We start from the raw sequence: 25,661 nt of genomic DNA on the forward strand, positions 1-25,661 counted from the left end.
AGAGAACTTGAGTAAACTGTAGTAAAGCAGCAAAGCTTGATGTACAGCCCTTATCTGGTTTTGTTTAATCATCAACAGTCCCCCATTCGTATCTAGATAGCAACTTAGTTTCATCCTCGTTCATTTGTTATTCAGTTGTCAGCTCAGTTAGCTCGCATTCAAATGGATATTATGGAATGGTATTACGCTATATCATTTTTCCTAATACTCCTCATACTCTTGCGGGTGAGTTGTGTGGTATATATGTAGATAGATGTATCCTCTATAGTCAAGCGTTTCCGTTTCTCCTTAGACGTATTTGGGTCCATTTCGGTATTGGAGCTCCTGCATTCAAATTCGAACGGAGCCTGGTGAGTGAGTGCCTTCAAAAAGGCTAAGCAGCCTAGGCTTTAGATATCAGATCAAATTTTATAAACTTTGCGATTAGCTTAAACCGTCAAAATTAAGAGCAGATACATTTCAAATGTACACGGAATTTTGGTTCTGTGGCATTCTTATTGGGATCGCGGTCACGTTAATTTTACGGGTAAGCCGTCTCTAGTTCGATATGCATCGAGTCCATCATTTCACTCAAATCCACTCAACTCTCTGAAGGAGTGCTATCTATTTGTGAAACTGAAGTTGGAGGCATGGAATAGACGCGTCTTGATGCGCCGTGAAGTAATGTTGCGGCTGGCAATCGAGGGTAAGATTCGACCATAGGTCACACCCACTCTAGAGCCCCCACCTCCCGCCGTCCACTCTCGAGTGGACGAGCTGGGAAAGCTTCAGCAGAGCTCGAAACGCAGTAAAAAGCTTGTCACTTGATTAGATAACAATCCTTACCATTAATGATATGTTCCACGAGTGCTGCTAAACTCATTCAGATAACTTCTAAGTTTATAAACTCTGTCAGTGTTCGCACTTCAAACCGTTTGGCACGGACAATGAATCCGATCGATTTTGTTTATATCGTTATACTATTTCTCTTGGTGGCTATTGTAAGTGTGTAAAGTTTATTCGAATTCAAGTTCAATGTTCTTCAAGTTATCTGTGTTTCTCTGCTCGATAGTTGTCCTTTAAGAGCCGACAATATGGGAATTCTGAGGACACAGCGAGCACGTTGGATCGCTCTAGACGGGCCTCCAGCCTAACGGGTGCGTACTAGCCCAATAGTTTAAATTCCATATCATATCAACGAGCATTTAACTGATAATATGCTGCTGTTCAGATATGATACTAATATAAATATGTGTGTCTGTATTTATATATTTTTATTGATATATATTTATATATATACATAATTAATCACGCTCCACCATTTGCAATGTTGATAAGGCGCAAGTTCTATTTATCGTGACTGGTTCTAGACGCTTTACCATTATAGAACAGTTACCTGACCGTGTCGAACAGAAATCGTCGTCGATTTAGTTTAAGTTCTCAGCCATGGCCGTCGATGTCGGCCTGTATATTGTTTACTTTATTTTACTTGTCATTTTGCTGATTCTATTGCGAGTAAGTTGCGGAGTTCCCCATCCGTCCCCGCCTGCAGTGTGTTCACCTTTCGCCTCTTGCAGTTGTGCTGTATGTGTGCTATGCGTAAGCCCGTTGTCGCACCGCCTCCGCCCGCGAATGGGCGTGGCCCGCCACGTGTGCTCAGACAGATACGCATCGATCCATCTGGCACTGCGACCGATATAACCGCAGGTGAGCAGCCGCAAAAATTTACAATGAGCAGCTGAATCGAGTTAGAAATGCCTTATCTATAAGGCGGCTATTTCTATACCATCATAATCATAATCATAGCCAATTATCGCAATACGATTACCATTTATACCCCCCATACACGCGAGCATCTCAGCGTGTTTTGATGATGTTGCGTTTCTTGTGCCAAAGGAGCCTTTCAAATGCGTCTTTCCTATGCCTGACTTCCTCTCCGATTTGATAGCAGTCAAACAAGTGATAAGCCGAGATAAAATTTCTGACTATCAACAGAGAATGACGTCAAATACCAACTATTAAGTCTCAGAGATTTAATTGATAAGGCAAAGCGAATAGCCCAAACAACAATTTCACAATGGTATCGTTATTTTATCTATTTGATATATACATATATATATATATATATATATATATATATATATATATATATATCACATATAGCTGAATAAATAATAAAATAGTCTTGGATATATTTGTTAAAAGTTTTTATAGATAATTAGTATATTATTATTAAAAATAGTTCTTGAAAACAAGCTGCATATCATAGCAGCTCCAATCTCTAATTCAAGTTAATCTAATTGGCTTTGGAATTCCAATTGGTAATCGATTAAAATATAGAGTAGCTAAAAAAAGTAATAGTGGCTGGCTTATTGAATAGCATATTAATTAATGGCAACAGCACTGACCTGGCTTAAACTTAAATTTGTTGTTGATTAGTATTAAAATGGCATAAGCACCAACTATTTAATATGTATTAATTGAACTATACTTTTCTGAAGGCTTTCGACGTGGTGAAGTGCAATCCAGGACCAGGAGAACCATATTAGGATACAGTGTAATCTAGTGGTATAAAGTTGGACTTGTATGCAGTCTTCTCAGGTTCTATAATGTATGTAAATATAAATAGTTAGAATAGTTATTCAATGGGTTCATTAAGCACTTTGAAAGTGCAACAGAATTATACTCTTAAAAGTTTAGCCTTAATTGCAAGGTAACCATGAAACCCTCAATGTACTCTTCAAAGTAATACTAAATGTACTTTTCAAGCTATGCTTAAATATACCTCTCAGTGTGAAACTGAATCTTACATTCAAAGGTTTTAGGCACTTATAACTGAACGATATTATGTGTGGAAAAGCTAACCGTTAAATATATTCTTTCAAATATTGTGCTAGCTTTAAATATCTCTCGACTACCCACTGACTTTAAGACCTTAAAAGTTCTCAAAATGTTCTCTTTAAGAAGTATTCAGTGTATTTATAGTATAGTGTACGTATAGCGTAATATACTCTAAAATATATTCACATAGATAGACTCAAATGTAAAATTTATTTTTCAATGTGTTTGATATACCCTTTCATGTACATATCTGTATTCTATTAATGTACTCTTAAATTCATTCTTAAACACATTATAAGAGCAATTATAAAGCGTCTCCCTGAATATGTATTGTCATATAGACAACCTTGAAGTTACCCACGTTTTCACAACTTTTAGATATATATGTATATAGCTCTATTCTATATGCAGACTGGAATTCATCACGTGAAAAGTCTTCGATTAGGTCCAATATAGTATACTATATAAGCAATATCTGGCCATTATAAATTTATAAAAAAAAGATTAAGACTACCTGTCTCAATTTCCGGTTGTGATAGGCAATAATCGCTCATTCTGCTTCGCCCTCGTTCAACAGTTCCAATTGGAATCGTGAGACTTATCGATAAATTACGTTAAAACATGACGTATTTCTTGGGGAAGCAGCTGCCACTGAAGTCTGCACCTTTGACATTGAAATGTTATGAATTCCCCACGACATTTAAATTTTGTGGAGCATGTGAAAAATGTTTGCAGTGAAATAATGGAGTATAATTGCTTTACGCTGCCCGCTTAAGTGGCTTGTCCGTAATAGATTTATTACAGTGTTTTTGTTTTTCATTTGCTGCTTTGTTTATGCTTGTGTAATAATTAATTAGCTTGTGTCTCACACAATATAAATTCACACACACACACACACGCACTGAATTAATTTACAATTGTTTGAATGCTTCCGCGCTTGGCGGGATTTCAACTTTGTTGAAATTTATGAACGTCTATATTTGTGATGTATTCTTAGACATTTAAGCGTCTGCAACTGCGACTGCATGAAGCTTCCAAGCAATGATGCAAATCTTATCTAATCAGAGTGAACCAGACTCTTATCAGACACTGCGAAACTCTCGAATGGGAGCGCCACCTATGTATATACCACCTGCCTAGGCATAGTACCACTCTCTCTCTCTCTCTCTCTCGCTCTCTCACTCTCACTCTCATTATCGTTCTCACTCGTTCTGTATAGAGCTGATAAGATGCTCCAAAGAGCCGCAGAGCATGGAAATGCAAACAGTTTGCGAACAGCGTCTGCGTGAACCGATGTGATTGAGTCCATAAAAGTTGTTCTATTTTGGCAATTTGCAAATTTTAATGCCAAAATGTTGGATTTATTGTCCATATTCTCGGGCGTATTCCTACTCTTTGTATGCTGTGCCATTTGCTGTTGCTGCCTGCGCTTCGCCGTTTGGGTCTGCTACGAACTGTGGCAGCCTCGCACAGGTATGTGCAAGAGTTTATATTAATACCTATGTATATGTAAGTCATATACTGGATTTTAAAGGATTTTACTGGTTTTCGACTTTCTTTATGTACATTCAATTGGGTAATCTAATCGTCGTTTATTACCTCCGATTCTGATAAGCTTAGTGCCGAACTTAAATATATAAACTTTCATGAAGTCATTAAATGACTAATTCGACCAATTCGAAAAGTTAACTGAATGTTATTGAATTGTCCCGTTTAGGCTATCTTTGTTAACTTGATTTAGGCGGAAAGTTTCAGTGCTCTCTGACTTTTCAAGCCCAACGGATTAGAATACGTCAAACTATAATCATGAACGATACAGTTTTCATATTCTTCATAATAGTTCTCGCAATGCCCACACTCTATGCTTGCATACAGGTAAAAGTCAAATGCTTCGCCTATTATTATCTCTAAAAGTGTTCTACATTCATCTTAAAGTTTGTGATTTGGAGATTTATATTCGGGTGCCGCCGTTCCACTCCAACCGAGTCGCCGCGCAATAATCGGGACATTCAGCTGAGCTCCGTTGGTATGTACAAGAATAGCTATGCACTGCGAACTACTTAGAAGAATATATAGAGTACGAAAATATATGTGTATATGTATGTAGGCATGTATGTATATTATGCGCGGCTTGAAGTGTCTCTGATAAGACTCTCAGTTAGCCCTGTTTACGGCGTATAGCCATTTCAAAAGTCTGCTTTTATGTCTCTATTTATTATTCTTTTATTTCTTCGGTTTGATAAGCATTCTTGCTTCAGTCTACATCTGAACCTGCTGAAATATGGAAGTGGGTCCAGTTTTCTATTTCGTAGCACTTTTGCTAGTTGGCTTTCTATCCTATGCGCTGCTGCAGGTAAAAAGTCGTGGACAAAGTCGCGATTTTAGATCGCTTTAAATTAAGGCTTTACATTCGATTCTTTCGTTTCTCGGTTAGTGTACGATTATCTGGATTATCAGATGCTGTTGTCCTGCGGGAAATCAAAATAGCAACAGAAGACGAAGTAAGTTCGTGTGTGTGTGTGAGAGAGAGAGAGGGAGAGAAAGACAGAAAGTAAGAGCTAGTTAGTAAGCTCTAGCTATGTTGTACTTTAAGCTTTTGCAGCATAGGTGAGCTAATGCTTACATGTGACCGCCAAAACGTATATATGTACATATACACATATGCACATATATACATATATTGTATAGGTATATAAATATGTCTAGTTTAGCAACTTCGTTTATCGTATTGCGTGCGGCTGTATACACATAATCTTATCACTAAAAACGAAACAAGTACCAACATATATATGTACATACCTACACACATACACATGCACGTACGTAATTTCGTATATAATATAATACATAGCCTACTAGTTGGGTATATAGGCACTATGATTAGTGTCCAACGTATCGTTGTCTGCGGCGGGCGTGCAAAAAAATTATGCACCTTCTCTGAGACCGGGTCTCAACTGAAATCCTCCTTGAAGTTCAATTCGCTTATGGATTGGGGCGCTGAACTGGGCCTGCATGTGGCCATCTATTTGGGCTTAGTTTTCCTGTTCTTCGGCGTAGTGCCCGTCGTTTGCTTCTATGTGCGCATCGAGAGCCGAACTCTGGCAAAGATTTGTCCGCCGCGCTGCCAACGCCAGCCCAGGCGAATCAATCGCAATCGCAGTGGTAACGTGTGCCAAATATGAGGGCGGGGTTTATCTAATCGCTGCTTTTTGAGCACCTAGCACCATTCGAGTTGGCTGCTTACTTTATTATTGTTTTGCTAGACAATTGACTTTTTTATTATTTTATTATAATGTGTATATAAAGGAGTTTATTTTTGTTTTTTTGGCAATAACAATTGAGACGTAACATGACTCTGACGTCGTATTTGGCTTTGGTATTCGCTTTCCTGATTGCCTTATTCGTAATAAGCCAGTCAATCTATGTAATTATCGTGCAGATCATCGATCGACGAATCAATTTATCTTAAAAGTTTATATCTTTTCATTAGCTGGCTATGCGCATTCATCAATCCGTCTCATTGAACCGCCAGAGACAACGTCAACGTCAAAGGCTTGGTACTTGCGTCGGCTGACTAAATCACGATTTGATCTGAGATATTGCTAACGTATGTCTTTTAATTATATACTTATCTTGCAGATCGCCAAAACACTGTGGAGCTCGGACGTCAGCACAGTCGTTACGGTGATATTTTCTACATTGAGCCAAACAGCCAGGAGGCCGCACGCATACGAGAGCAGCTGGAGAAGGATGAGAAGGATTTGCCCAGCTATGAAGAGGTGATGCGTATGTGCAATCTAACTACTCCCACGGCAGCTGTGGCACCACCGCCAACGCAACCGCCCATGATGGAATCGAATGCCATTGGCATTGCTGCACTGCCTGCTCCACCATATTCAGAGATCGATCCGCATCGAAGCGTTACGACGCCACCTCCCCCAATTGCCACTGGTACAACTGTCAACACGTCAGAGCCCTCACCCTCTACCTCGCGTGCTGCACAAATTACCACGTAGCAATAGCCCCAGTGATCTAATGCAAACCAACATATCACCAACAGACATGCACACACAAACAAACAGACACGCAGACTCCCAGGATAAACAGTGTGAATCTGCCGCTGCAGCATTCCAGTGCCACTCTGGGACGCACAAATCTCCGAAATTGTGTGCGCTTCCCAATAGAGAAATAAAAGTGTGATTTTAAAAATTATAAATATATACATATATATTTAGGTATTAATGCGTAGATCTTCGATAATTGTAAATATTTGTACATATTTATAAATTTAAGGTGCAATAATTAATTAAGCGAATTAATACAACTGGTTAAATAAAATGTACTCTACATTATTTTAAATTTTTATTATGTATTTAAAAAACGAATTATTTATATTTATTAAAAGGACACATTGTTATTCTGCAAATTGTATAAACAAATTTTACTAGAACTTTCTTAAAACTAAAAGTATGTGGTTCTTTTATTTATACGTTTTATGGTTACAGCTCAACTAGTTCTTTTTTTCAAATAATGTCACATATCGATATACACAATATATCGCATATGGGCAACCGGCAATTGAGAATATCGATTAGAGCTATCGAGTCTTGCATTTATTCATTTATCGACACCTTATCAACATTATTTGTGTTTTTTTGACCAACTGCTTATAAACAACGCAATGGACTCAACGAAGGTAAGAATATTGTCAATTAAATCATTATTAATACCTACTTACGATAATATATAGATTGAGTTTGCAGTGCAAATGGATAAAGATGTTAAATCGTGCGTGGATAAGCTGCGGCACGCTTTGCAGGGCATAGGTCATGTCGACATTGATGCGACCGAGGGCCGAGTGATTGTGCAGACCACAGCACCGTGGTCCGAAGTGCAGGATAAAATCGAAAGCACCGGTCGTCGCGCTGTACTCTCCGGCTTTGGTGGCCAATCAGCGGTGGCACTCATCAATACAACTGGCTGTGTAGTGGATCGAACACCTGTGCAGGGCGCAGTACGATTCACCACGATTACTGACAAACAGGCAGGCGTAGTTGTGGACGGCGTTGTGGATGGACTAGAGCCTGGGCTACATGGCTTCCACATACACGAAAGTGGCGATGTGTCGAATGGCTGTGCATCGGTTGGCAATCATTACAATCCACGTAATTCGCCGCACGGCAGCCCCAATGCAGATGCAGCTGAACGACATGCCGGCGATTTGGGTAATATACGAGCCGATGAAACAGGTCGTGCTACATTCCGCTTTGTAGATCCAGTTCTGGATATTTGGGAGATTATCGGACGTGCCGTTGTCATTACAGCCAATGCCGACGATTTGGGGTGCGGCAACAATCCACAAAGTCGCCTTGATGGCAATTCAGGTGAAAGGTAAGTTTTATAAATATATATATCATTAAAATTGATTATAATGGCGTCGTTCTTCTAGAATCGCCTGTGGAATAATTGCACGATCGGCTGGCATATTGCAAAATTTTAAACGAATCTGCGCCTGTGATGGAGTTACGCTTTGGGATGAACGAAACAAGCCGCTGGCGGGCAAGGGACGTGCCACTAAACTGTGAAATTGTAACTTTGTCTGGGATCATTGTAAATATATAGATAAATTTTTAAATACTAAATATGAATACAAACAAAATCTAACAATTTATAATATCATTTTGCTTTCTGGCAAGTTTTAAACGTGCTAAATGGGCCTTGCACTTGGTTTTATAGGACTGCACCAGTTTGCCACCAGGTGAAATGGCAATCGCTGCATGAATCTGAAAGAATAATTTATTACAATTAAAATACATATATAGAAATAAATATTTCACTTGATGCTTACCTCTACATAATCAATTTCTTGTTCGTAATGTATGGAATCTTCTAGCATATTTAAAACTACCTGAAACTGTTCAGTGCTTAGCACATAGGACATTTCGCCTATATTTTGCTTATACCACTTAGCATAATTATCCAAATTTTGTTGTATATTCATTGTGTTAGCCGCAGCAGCTCGCGCCGTGAGTAGTAAATGCAATAAGGTAAGCTGGCAGCGAAGCGTAGCCGCATGTAGCAGACGATTCTTGAGGTATTCTACGTACAGATAATAACCATTAGCTATACAATATATATTTATACGTATTATCAATTAAATATACTATACTTTTAATGAAAGTGGTCGTGTCTGCATTAGCGGCGCTGGCTATTGATTGCAGCAAAATTATATAGAATTTCCAATACTTAAAACTGGTTGACGTAGATACTTTAAATAGATGACTTAATGCTTGCTCCTGATGTCTGACAAGAAGCTAAAAAGAAATCTCATTGTTAATTCTTGCATTTTTCTATATATTTCTCATATATTTACTTTATCAGTGAGGCGTTTGATGAAGATTAATTCATCGACTCCCTCATTAATCCAGGCACTCAAATGTTGAAACGCCAGACTAATATCGGCAGCCACATGCAACTCCAATAGACAATTCAAGTGCATTTGTATGCATACATTTAACAATACATCGTCTATGAAAAGAGATATAATATAATAATAAGAATAATAATAGATAATTAAAGATCTTCTACCAGGCAAAGATTTACACAGCGGTTCAACATAGCTCAAGCTGCTGATCTTAGGATTAACAGCCAGAGCGGTAAAGAGATTTTTTAAAGCATTTACGAGTATATTATTCAGTCTCAGCATATTTACAGAATCTGCAAATCAAATACAATTAATTATTTTATAATTTCCATAAATAATTTTACTTTACCATAATGAGCCGAAATAAAAAGATTTATCAACAATTCATTTTCATTTTGCAGAAACTCTATTAATATCAATTCCAGCTGCTCATCGTTCTCAATACTGTCAATAAATAGCAACGATATATTAAAGATTTATATGGCTATCATCAAATATTTACCTGCATATATATTCTGTGGCCGTCAGAATTCTTAGCTTTTGCAACTGGCGCAACACTCGAAAACTACCGACACTTAAAGGTAATTGACAAAAGTATTTTGATAACAGAAGCTGCTTGTGATAAACATTGATTTAATAAATAAAATTTAATTTGATTTCATGTTTCTCGCGCACCTTTTCCTTTGCGTTTAGACTCTTGAGCAGATCGACAAGATCCTCGGCGGTACGTTTGCTCGTCTGTGCATTGTCGCATTGTTTCCGTAGCAACTTTAAATATAATATAACAATATAATTTAAATATGTTTAACTATGAAATAGATAATCTTACACGGCAAGTAAATCCAAAACTGTTGCTAACATTAAGATTCATTTAATTTATAGTTTTGTATTTTTGTTTTGCCGCAAAAAGCAAGCAAGCAAGAAACAGTGTGTACATAAGTTATATATAAATAAATACTAAAAAATCCTTTGCAGTATAGTAGCCCTGTTAATACGTATTTTTTTTAATTTAACGTAAATTTTTTTAACTATAAATCTACTAACGACATAACGGCCGAATTTACGTTAGATGTACATATTTATTCCGAATGGAAAATCAGTTGAGAAGAATATATATTAATGCAAAAACCTATGTATGATGGGTAAAAGCTTGTGAAGTTTTTCGTTCAATTCATATAATTTCATTCACGCGAATCAGCGAGTCAAAGCAGAGAGCGCAAGGATTCTGAAGACAAAGCGTGTAACGAAGCAAAACATTACGCCGCAAATGCCGGAAGCTCGAAGCACGCATGCGCTGTGCTTGCCAAAAATCCACAAAAGCTCGAGAGCCAGGATAATAAAAAGCTTGTGTGCGTACAAAACTTTCCACAGTCTGTGACAGAATTCATGTGAGTTGAAACATTCGACAAAACATAAAAAAAAGAAGAATAAAAACTTTAAAGTGCGCAGCACTCAACTAAATTGTGAATGACATTCAAATTGTTTATAAACTTGAAACATGCTTTAAAAATTGTTGATTGCCTAGTAGATCTAAATATAGCCCATCAATTGTCAGACGAAGGGCAGTTTCAGTTTGACACCCACGTAGAAACAGAGGGTAAGTACATCAATTTGCAGAACAATTGCATTCACTTCAAGGTTGGGTCATATGTGTGTGTTTATGTATGTCTGGCACAGCACACACAGTGCTTTTCGATTTTTCCTACCGCTCTCGAAATCCAAGACAATTGAAAAGAACCCACAGGATCCAAAACACAACTATGAATTGTACTTGAAGGATGCAAGGCTGTAGACATGATACAGATATATATATATAGATGTGTATATATCTTTGTATAGTATATTTATATACATATATCAGCAAATTAATGGCAATGCGTCCATGACTGTCGCCTCTGGCTAATTCATGGCCATTCACTTTGCTGTTTACTCAATTAGATATCAGTTTTCTGGCCAAGAGCAAGGCTCACCCCGCCCCATCTCGCCCCGCCACGCCCCACCCACACAGACTAGAATTATTTGTTTGCTCGGTGTTAATTTCGCCTTCAATATGTGTGCTGCCACCACGAAGTCCTCCTTCTGTATGACGCCATGCCAACAAAAAATAAAGAAAAACAACAAAGACAAAAAGGAAATAGTAAACAAGTAAGAAAACTCTAGTCGAGAGTGCTCGACTAGATACTACCCTGAACCAAACAAATAAAAAATTAATTAATGAATACGGTTAAATACTTAAATTTTAATATATTTAATAAATAATAATATATATTTGAATATATTTATTGAATAAAATAAATTATTTAAATGAAAAAAACTAATTTACATATATTTACACTAAGGCTATACTAAATTTCCATATCCTGAATACTTACTGAAATACCACTGTGGTAACTATAAACTGTTTCAAAAGTCCTAGCGCTAATATTTTCATGAGATAGATTTGAAAACGCCCAATCAATGTGAGATTCACAATTGGTTGTAGGCGTTTTCAAATCCAATAAGCTTCTAAAGCTTCTGCTAACTAAATCATCATATAATGTCCTAGCCGATTCAAGTTTACTCAAACACAAATTAAAATCTCCTAAAATTACACAGTTTTCTGTTAAAAATGGATATTGCAGAAATAGATCCTGAAATTCTGTATTAAATAAACGGACTGGGTAAGATGGACTTTTATAAACAACTACGAAGCTTAACGATTTGTACCTAAATGCGGCACACTCAAAAACGGATGACCCAGCTATTTTCCTGACGCTCAAGCAGCTTGATAGATTATCTAAAATAGTATCCTTAGCATAAATGATGATTCCCCTTTTAGGTCGGATTGCGTTAGCCACTACCTCGCAATCAAGACGGACAACAATACTAAAACCTGGAATATTGACACTTTCGTTTGCGTACGTAGACGCTTCAACGAAACATAGAACGGACGATTGGAGCATTAATCTGTCAGATCGAATGTCTTCAATATGACAATTAATGCTCTGAGTATTATGGAAAAAAATATCTAAGGCGGAACTGTCAACTAAATGATCATAATGTGATCGAAGAAGTTTTTCAGTGCGCAATCGGACAATTTGGTTTTGGACCTTATCATCATTTTTGGGAGGCTTGGGAGGAACAAAATCTCCTATAATAAACAACCCCGAAGAAGTTGTTGCCCTACTACAAGCTACGTATATTGCAGCACGCTGCATTCGAGAGCAAAGGTGGACCACCACTTTGCTATACGTAGCTCCCTGGCTTTTGTGAATAGTTATACCTTCTGCAGGTACAACTGGAAACTGCCTACGGTCAATAGAAACTTGCTCATTTTTCCTATACTGGAAGTTTCGAACTATTTTCTGAATTGGGGTCCATGAAGGTTCAGTACGATGTGTATACTTTGAGCGAGCAAGAACTCCTACACTATCCTCTGGAAATTTCATCCATAAAACATTTGGAGCGTTGGATGCATCGAAATCTATTTGCATCAAAATTCCTGCTGCCCCATTAACTAACCCATCCTCAGTATCTACGTTGACCGTAATCATATATTTGGCAGTTGTTTTTAAAAGGAGGGTTTTACACAGACCCTGTGTTTCGGACGATCTAAAGCTACCCACGACTTCTAAAATTCTTTCCCTATTTGCTGCATTTAAATGGGTTGCTTTAATAAAATCTTCGCCAACGGAAATAAATGGATCCGTTGCAATAACGTTAAGCTTCATTATGTTGTAATTATCTGTCGCCGCATTTGTGCTAAATAGATGAATTGCATCATCGGGAACATCCGATGGCTGACAAATGCGGGATCTGATAAGGCTAATATCATCGGGTGTCATATTTCCCGATGCCATATTATTTAAAGCAGAAGCAAAAGTTAGATCCTCCCGTTGTCGCATTATTTCTGTGAGCTCAAAATACTTAAAGAGATCCCAGAGCGAAGAAGCATATATTGCACTGTAGGGATCATGGGAGTTGGATTCGAAAATCCAACGATCGCCTACTGGTGGCAACTGTCGTAGATCCCCAAATACTATAACAGATATACCACCAAATGGAGAAGTATTTTTAAAAATTTGTTTTAGACGGGAGTCTAGCTGTGAAAACATTTTTGAGCCTACCATAGATATTTCATCTATTATAATTAGTTTAAGGTCTATTAACCTTGAATGTAAGCTATTGACTAAGTCATGACTTAAAGATCTCAAATCAGAACCAGATTGGTTAACTGGTAGAGAGAACATGGAATGTAGTGTCGAACCACTAATTCCGAAAGCAGCTTTACCTGTTGGGGCACAGAGTAAAATTTTTGCTGAATCATTATTCCCAGGTCTACTATTAAACATATGAGATAATGCTTGAAAAATGGAGGTGATTAGTCGGCTCTTTCCGACACCAGCACCACCTCCAACGAATTCGTAAAATGTTAACTTACTTTTCACATTGTGTAGTACATGTGTAAAGTAAGTCTTCTGCTTTAAATTTAAAGATCTTACCAGATCTTGGATTTTATCGGACGAAAACAAAGGAGGAAGCTTAATCAGGCGGACATTGTTATCTAAATCCGGATTCTCATCCCTGCCATTGATGTTTAACACATTCAATCTAGGATCTATTTCTGGCAAACCTAACACTCTAAACCTATCTTCAACGACCTCGTCATTTTCCATATTGCCCTCATTCTCTTCCTGCACTGCGTCGTTAAGAGCATTCTGAAGCTCACTATCATCTAAGCTATTATACTTTCTACGGTTTCTTTCAACTAACTCCTGATTATTACTACAAAACGATTCGCAGTCTCTTCTCACTAGTTCTACCTCCTCGTCTCTCCATGGGACATATAACATAACTAATTCCCTAAAATATTGGCTTCTCTCAGTATTAATATTAAATCTTCTATACCTAATAATACTGGGAGAGCGTCTTTTTTTAATAAAACCACTACCATTGCGAAGTGCAAAAACTATTGAATCGGATGTTGATGTTTCTGGGTCATCCTGCTCTACTGAATCTTGGCGGGCTCCACCCTGATGTTTGCTAAAACTATAAAAAGCAGCAAAATCAGCCAGACATAAAGTATCTAAAGCGTCTGGGCGCTGAACATAATGCTCTAAGAGCCCTAACAAAAATATATCTGTTGAGCCATCGGGTAAATTTTCTAATTGTTGTCTAGACTTTAGCATTCTAACCCGATGCTCTGGCAATGAAGTATTAATATATACTTCAGCGTTACTGCTTTCGGACAAGTGCATACCTAAACAGCAGTAAACGGCTTCTTGGGCAGATATTTCAGTGCCCGAAATGAATTTGTGGCCTATGTGTTGTAACTTTTGCTTGATTGTTACATTGCCCCTACTAATCTCACTAACTGCTTCACGCATTAATTTTGAAATTCCTCTCTGGGACTTGTTAATATAATTAACGACGTAACTGCAGCAAGCATAGGGATCTAATATGAACTGAATATCTATATTAGCTCTCTGCAGTTGGAGAAGATGTTTATTGTAAGCGTTAAGCTTAATAGCAGCGAATGAACGCTTTAAATATATCTTCGGCTTCTTGATGCTAGACCTAAGTGCATTAATATAGCACTCATAGCTAAGGTTAAGCTGATCGTGGGACAAAAAACTATTAAAATTATTTAAGGACTCTATGGTTTCACGATCAAACGAATGCTCCAAGAAGCCCTGAATTTTTTGAAAATTCCTACGATGCTCATCTAAATTTTGAGCATCGTCTTCAAATGGAAACAAAATTTCTGTTTGGGGCATAGGAGGGTATGGAATACCGAATCTACAAATTTTTTGTGCCCTAACTTCTCGCCTACATGAGTGACCGTGATTGTGGATTTGATACTCCAAATATGGAGCCACATCCGGGCAATCAGTATCAGTTGTGATAAACTGATCAATAAACGATTTTACTCTAGAAATGCTTGAATCATCAGATGAGTCAAACTTGGGGGCATCTTTCAGCCAAAACATGCCGTGGATATGGGGGGAGCCTCTCTGTTGAAACTCAACTCGCCAATAAAACTTAAAAACATAATGCCTACCAAAAACACCATTTTCCTTCTTCATTAGTTTTAAAACCTGCCTATAACGAAAATCAAAATACCTAGCACAAGTCACAGGATCGGCTCTAATAAGACGGGCTTTATTCTCAAAACTTAAGCAGCCTGCTGCTTCTTCTGAAATATCTATTTTATCTACATTTCTAGAAAGTATTACTAAAAGCTCCGTCCACCTAGTTTCTGCTGCCGAAAATGTGATAAAAAAGGTCGGAAGACCAAACTGCCTGATCATAGCCATTACCTTCTTCTTCTCTGCTTCCCAGTGAGCAGGCGAAGTTCTAATGCCTTTTAAAACTCTATATCCATCATCGTGGCGAACTAATTGATCTATTTGCTCTTCATTAAGAGCGTTCGCTGCTGTAATGCCGTGAGTGGCGCTGTGCTTACGTAAGCAAATAGAGGTATTGTTTCTAATATTAATCATTTCTAACTTCTTGTAGTTGAGAAATAATTTGTCAGTTCTACAACCTCTTCTATCAAAATTCCTAAGCTCTGATCTAACTATGGTTGTAAAACTCTCCTTACACTTTCGTTTTACGCCTGCAAAGATAGTTGGGAAGGCCAGCTCCTCTGAATCGCAATCTTCGATCATATCTAATGGTCGCTGACCTTCTCCTGGGGCTATAACTATTCTTTGCATCGCTATATTTTCTACAGGGACATTTTCTAAAAGTGTTTCCTGGCCTCCTGGGTTAATATCTTCTGGCTCTCTAAAATCCTGCTCGTTTGTTGAGGCTTGAGCAGATCTTTCTATTAACTCTGAAACTATGTCCCTGTCCTCAGCTGATGCAACGAATGGAATTTCGTCAGACGAAAAGGAAGACAGCCACTGTTCATTAACAGTAACCTGATGCTTCCTGTAAAGCTCTGTGTCGACTAAAAATCGAATTGCATCAGCCACTTTTGATGGTCTAATGGTTTCAGTCATGAAATCATGACTGTATTCCATTCTACGCTTCAAGTGGATTTGCACTACCTCAGCTTCGCTAAACGCCCTTGGAAGGGACGTGACAACATTGGCCACAGGAATAGGTACATTGACCACAGCTCCCTTAATGGCATTCTGACGGCCATATCCTAGAGACTTTATGATCATAAAAGGAAGGCGTGGGGAGATAAGCCTTTCCTCTAGCGGCGTTAAGCCCTTTAAACTATTTGGAAGCTCTGGAAAGTCTAGGCCATTAGTAATGGAAGCTTTTGGTTTTTTGCCTAACTTTATGCTATGACTACATGTCTTGCAGAAGTTATATTTGCCATTTTCGGATGGAAACCTAGATGATAGATATAAAATATCTGAAGAAACTTCTGCACTACACTTGGCTTCAATGGCCTCTCGTGAAATTTTGTCTACTTGGTGGGGGAACCACAAACCTTTGCAACAAATACAGACCTGATCAGGTCCCTGCTTCACTGTATTATTAAAAGCAGCTATTAGATCATCAAGATTGCAATTAATATTTTGAGATCTATTTGCAATAAAGGCATTCAAACGTTCTATCCTATTTCTGGTTGCATTACGCCTATTCTCAGCTACCCTATTGTCGATACTGTTGCGATATTGGCTAACCCGCTGTGATACGCTTCGGTTAGCGTCAAATGCTTCCTGACGTGCTTGGATGCGAGCACTACGCCTTGCACTAGAATTACGTGCTTGCTCGATGATCCTTCGAATCGGATCATCCCTAACCTGCGATCTTTGGCTCCTATCTCTTGCCCTTTCTAAAAGGCGCTGTCCAATGTCATTCCTACGGTGGGCTCGCCGTATAGTGTCTTGTTCTTGTTCGTCTGCCCGGTAGACCGGGTCTTGTCTGCGTCTTGACCGACGCGAAGTGTTAGCCGATTGCTCCTGTTGCCTCACGGGAGAATTGGCTCGTCGAATTGCATGGTCAAAAGTGTTCTGTTCTTGTTCGGTTGCCCGGTAGATCGGGTCTTGTCTGCGTCTTGACCGACGCGAAGTGTTAGCCAATTGCTCCTGTTGCCTCACGGGAGAATTAGCTCGTCGAATGGCGTGGTCAAATGTGTTCTGTTCTTGTTCGTTTGCCCGGTAGATCGGGTCTTGTCTGCGTCTTGACCGACGCGAAGTGTTAGCCAATTGCTCCTGCTGCCTCACGGGAGAATTGGCTCGTCGAATTGCATGGTCAAATGTGTTCTGTTCTTGTTCGGTTGCCCGGTAGACCGGGTCTTGTCTGCGTCTTGACCGACGCGAAGTGTTAGCCAATTGCTCCTGTTGCCTCACGGGAGAATTAGCTCGTCGAATGGCGTGGTCAAATGTGTTCTGTTCTTGTTCGTTTGCCCGGTAGATCGGGTCTTGTCTGCGTCTTGACCGACGCGAAGTGTTAGCCAATTGCTCCTGTTGCCTCACGGGAGAATTGGCTCGTCGAATGGCGTGGTCAAATGTGTTCTGTTCTTGTTCGGTTGCCCGGTAGATCGGGTCTTGTCTGCGTCTTGACCGACGCGAAGTGTTAGCCAATTGCTCCTGTTGCCTCACGGGAGAATTAGCTCGTCGAATGGCGTGGTCAAATGTGTTCTGTTCTTGTTCGTTTGCCCGGTAGATCGGGTCTTGTCTGCGTCTTGACCGACGCGAAGTGTTAGCCAATTGCTCCTGCTGCCTCACGGGAGAATTGGCTCGTCGGATTGCATGGTCGATTGTGTTCTGTCTCTGTTCATTTGCCCTATATGTTGGGTCTTGTCGGCGTTGTGATCGACGTGCAGTATCTTGGGTTTGTTCTAATTGCCTAGTCTGAGAACTTGAGCGCAAATTAGCCCGAAGAAGAGTATTTTGGCTTTGATCACAAATTCTATTCAATAAATTGTTCCTGTGAACTTGATTCCTCTGTCTATTTCGATTTCTTTCACCTTGACTATACTCTTCATTTTCCCTACGCTCACGTAGAGACTCTAAATTAAGAATCCTTTCCTGCTCCGAATATTCAGGATGGACCGGTTTAACAAATTGCTATTTCGCTGTCTCTGAGACCTAGACTAAAGCAGAAGTTCTCTTTGTCCTAGGCATTTTTATATATTGTCTATAAATTATACAAATGTAATTTTATATATAAATAGTATAAGTAATTGTATATATTTGTAAAATAATAATAAATAATAAGAATAATAATAGTAATAGTATTCTTTTATAGTATATATAGATATATATTTAAAACAATAATAATACTAATACTAATAATAATAATATATATATATATATATATATGATATATTATACTAGCTATATATGATATATATATATAAAATTTAATAAATGAATTATTTTAATATAATTAAGTCTTTAACAAGTAAGAAAACTCTAGTCGAGAGTGCTCGACTAGATACTACCCTGAACCAAACAAATAAAAAATTAATTAATGAATACGGTTAAATACTTAAATTTTAATATATTTAATAAATAATAATATATATTTGAATATATTTATTGAATAAAATAAATTATTTAAATGAAAAAAACTAATTTACATATATTTACACTAAGGCTATACTAAATTTCCATATCCTGAATACTTACTGAAATACCACTGTGGTAACTATAAACTGTTTCAAAAGTCCTAGCGCTAATATTTTCATGAGATAGATTTGAAAACGCCCAATCAATGTGAGATTCACAATTGGTTGTAGGCGTTTTCAAATCCAATAAGCTTCTAAAGCTTCTGCTAACTAAATCATCATATAATGTCCTAGCCGATTCAAGTTTACTCAAACACAAATTAAAATCTCCTAAAATTACACAGTTTTCTGTTAAAAATGGATATTGCAGAAATAGATCCTGAAATTCTGTATTAAATAAACGGACTGGGTAAGATGGACTTTTATAAACAACTACGAAGCTTAACGATTTGTACCTAAATGCGGCACACTCAAAAACGGATGACCCAGCTATTTTCCTGACGCTCAAGCAGCTTGATAGATTATCTAAAATAGTATCCTTAGCATAAATGATGATTCCCCTTTTAGGTCGGATTGCGTTAGCCACTACCTCGCAATCAAGACGGACAACAATACTAAAACCTGGAATATTGACACTTTCGTTTGCGTACGTAGACGCTTCAACGAAACATAGAACGGACGATTGGAGCATTAATCTGTCAGATCGAATGTCTTCAATATGACAATTAATGCTCTGAGTATTATGGAAAAAAATATCTAAGGCGGAACTGTCAACTAAATGATCATAATGTGATCGAAGAAGTTTTTCAGTGCGCAATCGGACAATTTGGTTTTGGACCTTATCATCATTTTTGGGAGGCTTGGGAGGAACAAAATCTCCTATAATAAACAACCCCGAAGAAGTTGTTGCCCTACTACAAGCTACGTATATTGCAGCACGCTGCATTCGAGAGCAAAGGTGGACCACCACTTTGCTATACGTAGCTCCCTGGCTTTTGTGAATAGTTATACCTTCTGCAGGTACAACTGGAAACTGCCTACGGTCAATAGAAACTTGCTCATTTTTCCTATACTGGAAGTTTCGAACTATTTTCTGAATTGGGGTCCATGAAGGTTCAGTACGATGTGTATACTTTGAGCGAGCAAGAACTCCTACACTATCCTCTGGAAATTTCATCCATAAAACATTTGGAGCGTTGGATGCATCGAAATCTATTTGCATCAAAATTCCTGCTGCCCCATTAACTAACCCATCCTCAGTATCTACGTTGACCGTAATCATATATTTGGCAGTTGTTTTTAAAAGGAGGGTTTTACACAGACCCTGTGTTTCGGACGATCTAAAGCTACCCACGACTTCTAAAATTCTTTCCCTATTTGCTGCATTTAAATGGGTTGCTTTAATAAAATCTTCGCCAACGGAAATAAATGGATCCGTTGCAATAACGTTAAGCTTCATTATGTTGTAATTATCTGTCGCCGCATTTGTGCTAAATAGATGAATTGCATCATCGGGAACATCCGATGGCTGACAAATGCGGGATCTGATAAGGCTAATATCATCGGGTGTCATATTTCCCGATGCCATATTATTTAAAGCAGAAGCAAAAGTTAGATCCTCCCGTTGTCGCATTATTTCTGTGAGCTCAAAATACTTAAAGAGATCCCAGAGCGAAGAAGCATATATTGCACTGTAGGGATCATGGGAGTTGGATTCGAAAATCCAACGATCGCCTACTGGTGGCAACTGTCGTAGATCCCCAAATACTATAACAGATATACCACCAAATGGAGAAGTATTTTTAAAAATTTGTTTTAGACGGGAGTCTAGCTGTGAAAACATTTTTGAGCCTACCATAGATATTTCATCTATTATAATTAGTTTAAGGTCTATTAACCTTGAATGTAAGCTATTGACTAAGTCATGACTTAAAGATCTCAAATCAGAACCAGATTGGTTAACTGGTAGAGAGAACATGGAATGTAGTGTCGAACCACTAATTCCGAAAGCAGCTTTACCTGTTGGGGCACAGAGTAAAATTTTTGCTGAATCATTATTCCCAGGTCTACTATTAAACATATGAGATAATGCTTGAAAAATGGAGGTGATTAGTCGGCTCTTTCCGACACCAGCACCACCTCCAACGAATTCGTAAAATGTTAACTTACTTTTCACATTGTGTAGTACATGTGTAAAGTAAGTCTTCTGCTTTAAATTTAAAGATCTTACCAGATCTTGGATTTTATCGGACGAAAACAAAGGAGGAAGCTTAATCAGGCGGACATTGTTATCTAAATCCGGATTCTCATCCCTGCCATTGATGTTTAACACATTCAATCTAGGATCTATTTCTGGCAAACCTAACACTCTAAACCTATCTTCAACGACCTCGTCATTTTCCATATTGCCCTCATTCTCTTCCTGCACTGCGTCGTTAAGAGCATTCTGAAGCTCACTATCATCTAAGCTATTATACTTTCTACGGTTTCTTTCAACTAACTCCTGATTATTACTACAAAACGATTCGCAGTCTCTTCTCACTAGTTCTACCTCCTCGTCTCTCCATGGGACATATAACATAACTAATTCCCTAAAATATTGGCTTCTCTCAGTATTAATATTAAATCTTCTATACCTAATAATACTGGGAGAGCGTCTTTTTTTAATAAAACCACTACCATTGCGAAGTGCAAAAACTATTGAATCGGATGTTGATGTTTCTGGGTCATCCTGCTCTACTGAATCTTGGCGGGCTCCACCCTGATGTTTGCTAAAACTATAAAAAGCAGCAAAATCAGCCAGACATAAAGTATCTAAAGCGTCTGGGCGCTGAACATAATGCTCTAAGAGCCCTAACAAAAATATATCTGTTGAGCCATCGGGTAAATTTTCTAATTGTTGTCTAGACTTTAGCATTCTAACCCGATGCTCTGGCAATGAAGTATTAATATATACTTCAGCGTTACTGCTTTCGGACAAGTGCATACCTAAACAGCAGTAAACGGCTTCTTGGGCAGATATTTCAGTGCCCGAAATGAATTTGTGGCCTATGTGTTGTAACTTTTGCTTGATTGTTACATTGCCCCTACTAATCTCACTAACTGCTTCACGCATTAATTTTGAAATTCCTCTCTGGGACTTGTTAATATAATTAACGACGTAACTGCAGCAAGCATAGGGATCTAATATGAACTGAATATCTATATTAGCTCTCTGCAGTTGGAGAAGATGTTTATTGTAAGCGTTAAGCTTAATAGCAGCGAATGAACGCTTTAAATATATCTTCGGCTTCTTGATGCTAGACCTAAGTGCATTAATATAGCACTCATAGCTAAGGTTAAGCTGATCGTGGGACAAAAAACTATTAAAATTATTTAAGGACTCTATGGTTTCACGATCAAACGAATGCTCCAAGAAGCCCTGAATTTTTTGAAAATTCCTACGATGCTCATCTAAATTTTGAGCATCGTCTTCAAATGGAAACAAAATTTCTGTTTGGGGCATAGGAGGGTATGGAATACCGAATCTACAAATTTTTTGTGCCCTAACTTCTCGCCTACATGAGTGACCGTGATTGTGGATTTGATACTCCAAATATGGAGCCACATCCGGGCAATCAGTATCAGTTGTGATAAACTGATCAATAAACGATTTTACTCTAGAAATGCTTGAATCATCAGATGAGTCAAACTTGGGGGCATCTTTCAGCCAAAACATGCCGTGGATATGGGGGGAGCCTCTCTGTTGAAACTCAACTCGCCAATAAAACTTAAAAACATAATGCCTACCAAAAACACCATTTTCCTTCTTCATTAGTTTTAAAACCTGCCTATAACGAAAATCAAAATACCTAGCACAAGTCACAGGATCGGCTCTAATAAGACGGGCTTTATTCTCAAAACTTAAGCAGCCTGCTGCTTCTTCTGAAATATCTATTTTATCTACATTTCTAGAAAGTATTACTAAAAGCTCCGTCCACCTAGTTTCTGCTGCCGAAAATGTGATAAAAAAGGTCGGAAGACCAAACTGCCTGATCATAGCCATTACCTTCTTCTTCTCTGCTTCCCAGTGAGCAGGCGAAGTTCTAATGCCTTTTAAAACTCTATATCCATCATCGTGGCGAACTAATTGATCTATTTGCTCTTCATTAAGAGCGTTCGCTGCTGTAATGCCGTGAGTGGCGCTGTGCTTACGTAAGCAAATAGAGGTATTGTTTCTAATATTAATCATTTCTAACTTCTTGTAGTTGAGAAATAATTTGTCAGTTCTACAACCTCTTCTATCAAAATTCCTAAGCTCTGATCTAACTATGGTTGTAAAACTCTCCTTACACTTTCGTTTTACGCCTGCAAAGATAGTTGGGAAGGCCAGCTCCTCTGAATCGCAATCTTCGATCATATCTAATGGTCGCTGACCTTCTCCTGGGGCTATAACTATTCTTTGCATCGCTATATTTTCTACAGGGACATTTTCTAAAAGTGTTTCCTGGCCTCCTGGGTTAATATCTTCTGGCTCTCTAAAATCCTGCTCGTTTGTTGAGGCTTGAGCAGATCTTTCTATTAACTCTGAAACTATGTCCCTGTCCTCAGCTGATGCAACGAATGGAATTTCGTCAGACGAAAAGGAAGACAGCCACTGTTCATTAACAGTAACCTGATGCTTCCTGTAAAGCTCTGTGTCGACTAAAAATCGAATTGCATCAGCCACTTTTGATGGTCTAATGGTTTCAGTCATGAAATCATGACTGTATTCCATTCTACGCTTCAAGTGGATTTGCACTACCTCAGCTTCGCTAAACGCCCTTGGAAGGGACGTGACAACATTGGCCACAGGAATAGGTACATTGACCACAGCTCCCTTAATGGCATTCTGACGGCCATATCCTAGAGACTTTATGATCATAAAAGGAAGGCGTGGGGAGATAAGCCTTTCCTCTAGCGGCGTTAAGCCCTTTAAACTATTTGGAAGCTCTGGAAAGTCTAGGCCATTAGTAATGGAAGCTTTTGGTTTTTTGCCTAACTTTATGCTATGACTACATGTCTTGCAGAAGTTATATTTGCCATTTTCGGATGGAAACCTAGATGATAGATATAAAATATCTGAAGAAACTTCTGCACTACACTTGGCTTCAATGGCCTCTCGTGAAATTTTGTCTACTTGGTGGGGGAACCACAAACCTTTGCAACAAATACAGACCTGATCAGGTCCCTGCTTCACTGTATTATTAAAAGCAGCTATTAGATCATCAAGATTGCAATTAATATTTTGAGATCTATTTGCAATAAAGGCATTCAAACGTTCTATCCTATTTCTGGTTGCATTACGCCTATTCTCAGCTACCCTATTGTCGATACTGTTGCGATATTGGCTAACCCGCTGTGATACGCTTCGGTTAGCGTCAAATGCTTCCTGACGTGCTTGGATGCGAGCACTACGCCTTGCACTAGAATTACGTGCTTGCTCGATGATCCTTCGAATCGGATCATCCCTAACCTGCGATCTTTGGCTCCTATCTCTTGCCCTTTCTAAAAGGCGCTGTCCAATGTCATTCCTACGGTGGGCTCGCCGTATAGTGTCTTGTTCTTGTTCGTCTGCCCGGTAGACCGGGTCTTGTCTGCGTCTTGACCGACGCGAAGTGTTAGCCGATTGCTCCTGTTGCCTCACGGGAGAATTGGCTCGTCGAATTGCATGGTCAAAAGTGTTCTGTTCTTGTTCGGTTGCCCGGTAGATCGGGTCTTGTCTGCGTCTTGACCGACGCGAAGTGTTAGCCAATTGCTCCTGTTGCCTCACGGGAGAATTAGCTCGTCGAATGGCGTGGTCAAATGTGTTCTGTTCTTGTTCGTTTGCCCGGTAGATCGGGTCTTGTCTGCGTCTTGACCGACGCGAAGTGTTAGCCAATTGCTCCTGCTGCCTCACGGGAGAATTGGCTCGTCGAATTGCATGGTCAAATGTGTTCTGTTCTTGTTCGGTTGCCCGGTAGACCGGGTCTTGTCTGCGTCTTGACCGACGCGAAGTGTTAGCCAATTGCTCCTGTTGCCTCACGGGAGAATTAGCTCGTCGAATGGCGTGGTCAAATGTGTTCTGTTCTTGTTCGTTTGCCCGGTAGATCGGGTCTTGTCTGCGTCTTGACCGACGCGAAGTGTTAGCCAATTGCTCCTGTTGCCTCACGGGAGAATTGGCTCGTCGAATGGCGTGGTCAAATGTGTTCTGTTCTTGTTCGGTTGCCCGGTAGATCGGGTCTTGTCTGCGTCTTGACCGACGCGAAGTGTTAGCCAATTGCTCCTGTTGCCTCACGGGAGAATTAGCTCGTCGAATGGCGTGGTCAAATGTGTTCTGTTCTTGTTCGTTTGCCCGGTAGATCGGGTCTTGTCTGCGTCTTGACCGACGCGAAGTGTTAGCCAATTGCTCCTGCTGCCTCACGGGAGAATTGGCTCGTCGGATTGCATGGTCGATTGTGTTCTGTCTCTGTTCATTTGCCCTATATGTTGGGTCTTGTCGGCGTTGTGATCGACGTGCAGTATCTTGGGTTTGTTCTAATTGCCTAGTCTGAGAACTTGAGCGCAAATTAGCCCGAAGAAGAGTATTTTGGCTTTGATCACAAATTCTATTCAATAAATTGTTCCTGTGAACTTGATTCCTCTGTCTATTTCGATTTCTTTCACCTTGACTATACTCTTCATTTTCCCTACGCTCACGTAGAGACTCTAAATTAAGAATCCTTTCCTGCTCCGAATATTCAGGATTGGACCTGTTTAACAAATTTCTATTTCGCTGTCTCTGAGACCTAGCTAAAGCAGAAGTTCTCTTTGTCCTAGGCATTTTTATATATTTCTATAAATTATAAAAATTAATTTATATATAAATATTAAAAGTAATTGTATATATTTTAAAAATAATAATAATAATAATAATAATAATATATATATATTTTATATATATATATATATATATTTTAAAAA

The 25,661-nt window shown here is 38.8% G+C and overlaps 5 protein-coding genes across 20 annotated transcripts in view; 3 read left to right on the forward strand and 2 right to left on the reverse strand.

The window, feature by feature from the left end:
* LOC108654956 (thymidylate kinase) overlaps positions 1 to 1,944 on the reverse strand; it is a 101,019-nt gene extending 99,075 nt beyond the window's left edge. The window contains exon 1 of the mRNA XM_018106581.3: positions 1,937 to 1,944. The gene's annotated coding sequence lies outside the window, so the exon portion shown is untranslated. The remainder of the gene's footprint in view (positions 1 to 1,936) is intronic.
* Positions 1 to 7,179, forward strand: part of LOC108653931 (uncharacterized) — an 11,324-nt gene extending 4,145 nt beyond the window's left edge. For 4 of the 16 annotated variants that reach the window (XM_018104882.3, XM_018104883.3, XM_018104876.2 and 1 more), the window contains exon 3: positions 6,460 to 7,179. In XM_018104882.3, coding sequence (XP_017960371.1) covers positions 6,460 to 6,836 — 377 coding nt within the window. In that variant the 3' untranslated portion in view covers positions 6,837 to 7,179. The other 12 variants (XM_089261824.1, XM_018104879.2, XM_018104874.3 and 9 more) reach the window with 12 other exon arrangements.
* Positions 7,180 to 7,377: 198 nt separating this feature from the next.
* On the forward strand, positions 7,378 to 8,451 carry Ccs (Copper chaperone for superoxide dismutase). The gene is made up of 3 exons (XM_018104870.2): positions 7,378 to 7,516; positions 7,571 to 8,211; positions 8,270 to 8,451. The coding sequence occupies exons 1-3, from the start codon at positions 7,502 to 7,504 to the stop codon at positions 8,403 to 8,405; spliced, it is 792 nt and encodes a 263-aa protein (XP_017960359.1). The 5' UTR covers positions 7,378 to 7,501; the 3' UTR covers positions 8,406 to 8,451.
* Positions 8,429 to 10,210, reverse strand: LOC108653926 (uncharacterized). The gene is made up of 9 exons (XM_018104864.2): positions 10,074 to 10,210; positions 9,920 to 10,012; positions 9,747 to 9,856; positions 9,594 to 9,688; positions 9,409 to 9,537; positions 9,194 to 9,348; positions 8,990 to 9,134; positions 8,669 to 8,919; positions 8,429 to 8,603 (listed from the first exon to the last, which is right to left on the reverse strand). The coding sequence occupies exons 1-9, from the start codon at positions 10,113 to 10,115 to the stop codon at positions 8,481 to 8,483; spliced, it is 1,143 nt and encodes a 380-aa protein (XP_017960353.1). The 5' UTR covers positions 10,116 to 10,210; the 3' UTR covers positions 8,429 to 8,480.
* Positions 10,211 to 10,593: 383 nt separating this feature from the next.
* LOC108653924 (uncharacterized) overlaps positions 10,594 to 25,661 on the forward strand; it is a 28,202-nt gene continuing 13,134 nt past the window's right edge. Inside the window, exon 1 of the mRNA XM_018104861.2 lies at positions 10,594 to 10,841. The gene's annotated coding sequence lies outside the window, so the exon portion shown is untranslated. The remainder of the gene's footprint in view (positions 10,842 to 25,661) is intronic.

The sequence above is a fragment of the Drosophila navojoa genome, chromosome 5, assembly GCF_054131105.1.
Source record: "Drosophila navojoa isolate 15081-1374.11 chromosome 5, UAZ_NAV_1.0, whole genome shotgun sequence".
NCBI lineage: Eukaryota > Metazoa > Arthropoda > Insecta > Diptera > Drosophilidae > Drosophila > Drosophila navojoa.

Excerpts from the sequence above, each read along its gene's own strand:
- Ccs (XM_018104870.2), top strand. Across the intron at positions 8,212-8,269 it reads GATGGCAATTCAGGTGAAAG|AATCGCCTGTGGAATAATTG; the intron begins GTAAGTTTTATA and ends TCGTTCTTCTAG.
- LOC108653926 (XM_018104864.2), bottom strand. The coding sequence starts at position 10,115 with ATGAATCTTAATGTTAGCAACAGTTTTGGATTTACTTGCCGT. Across the intron at positions 10,013-10,073 it reads GTTTTGGATTTACTTGCCGT|TTGCTACGGAAACAATGCGA; the intron begins GTAAGATTATCT and ends TTATATTTAAAG. Across the intron at positions 9,538-9,593 it reads TTTTATTTCGGCTCATTATG|ATTCTGTAAATATGCTGAGA; the intron begins GTAAAGTAAAAT and ends TTTGATTTGCAG.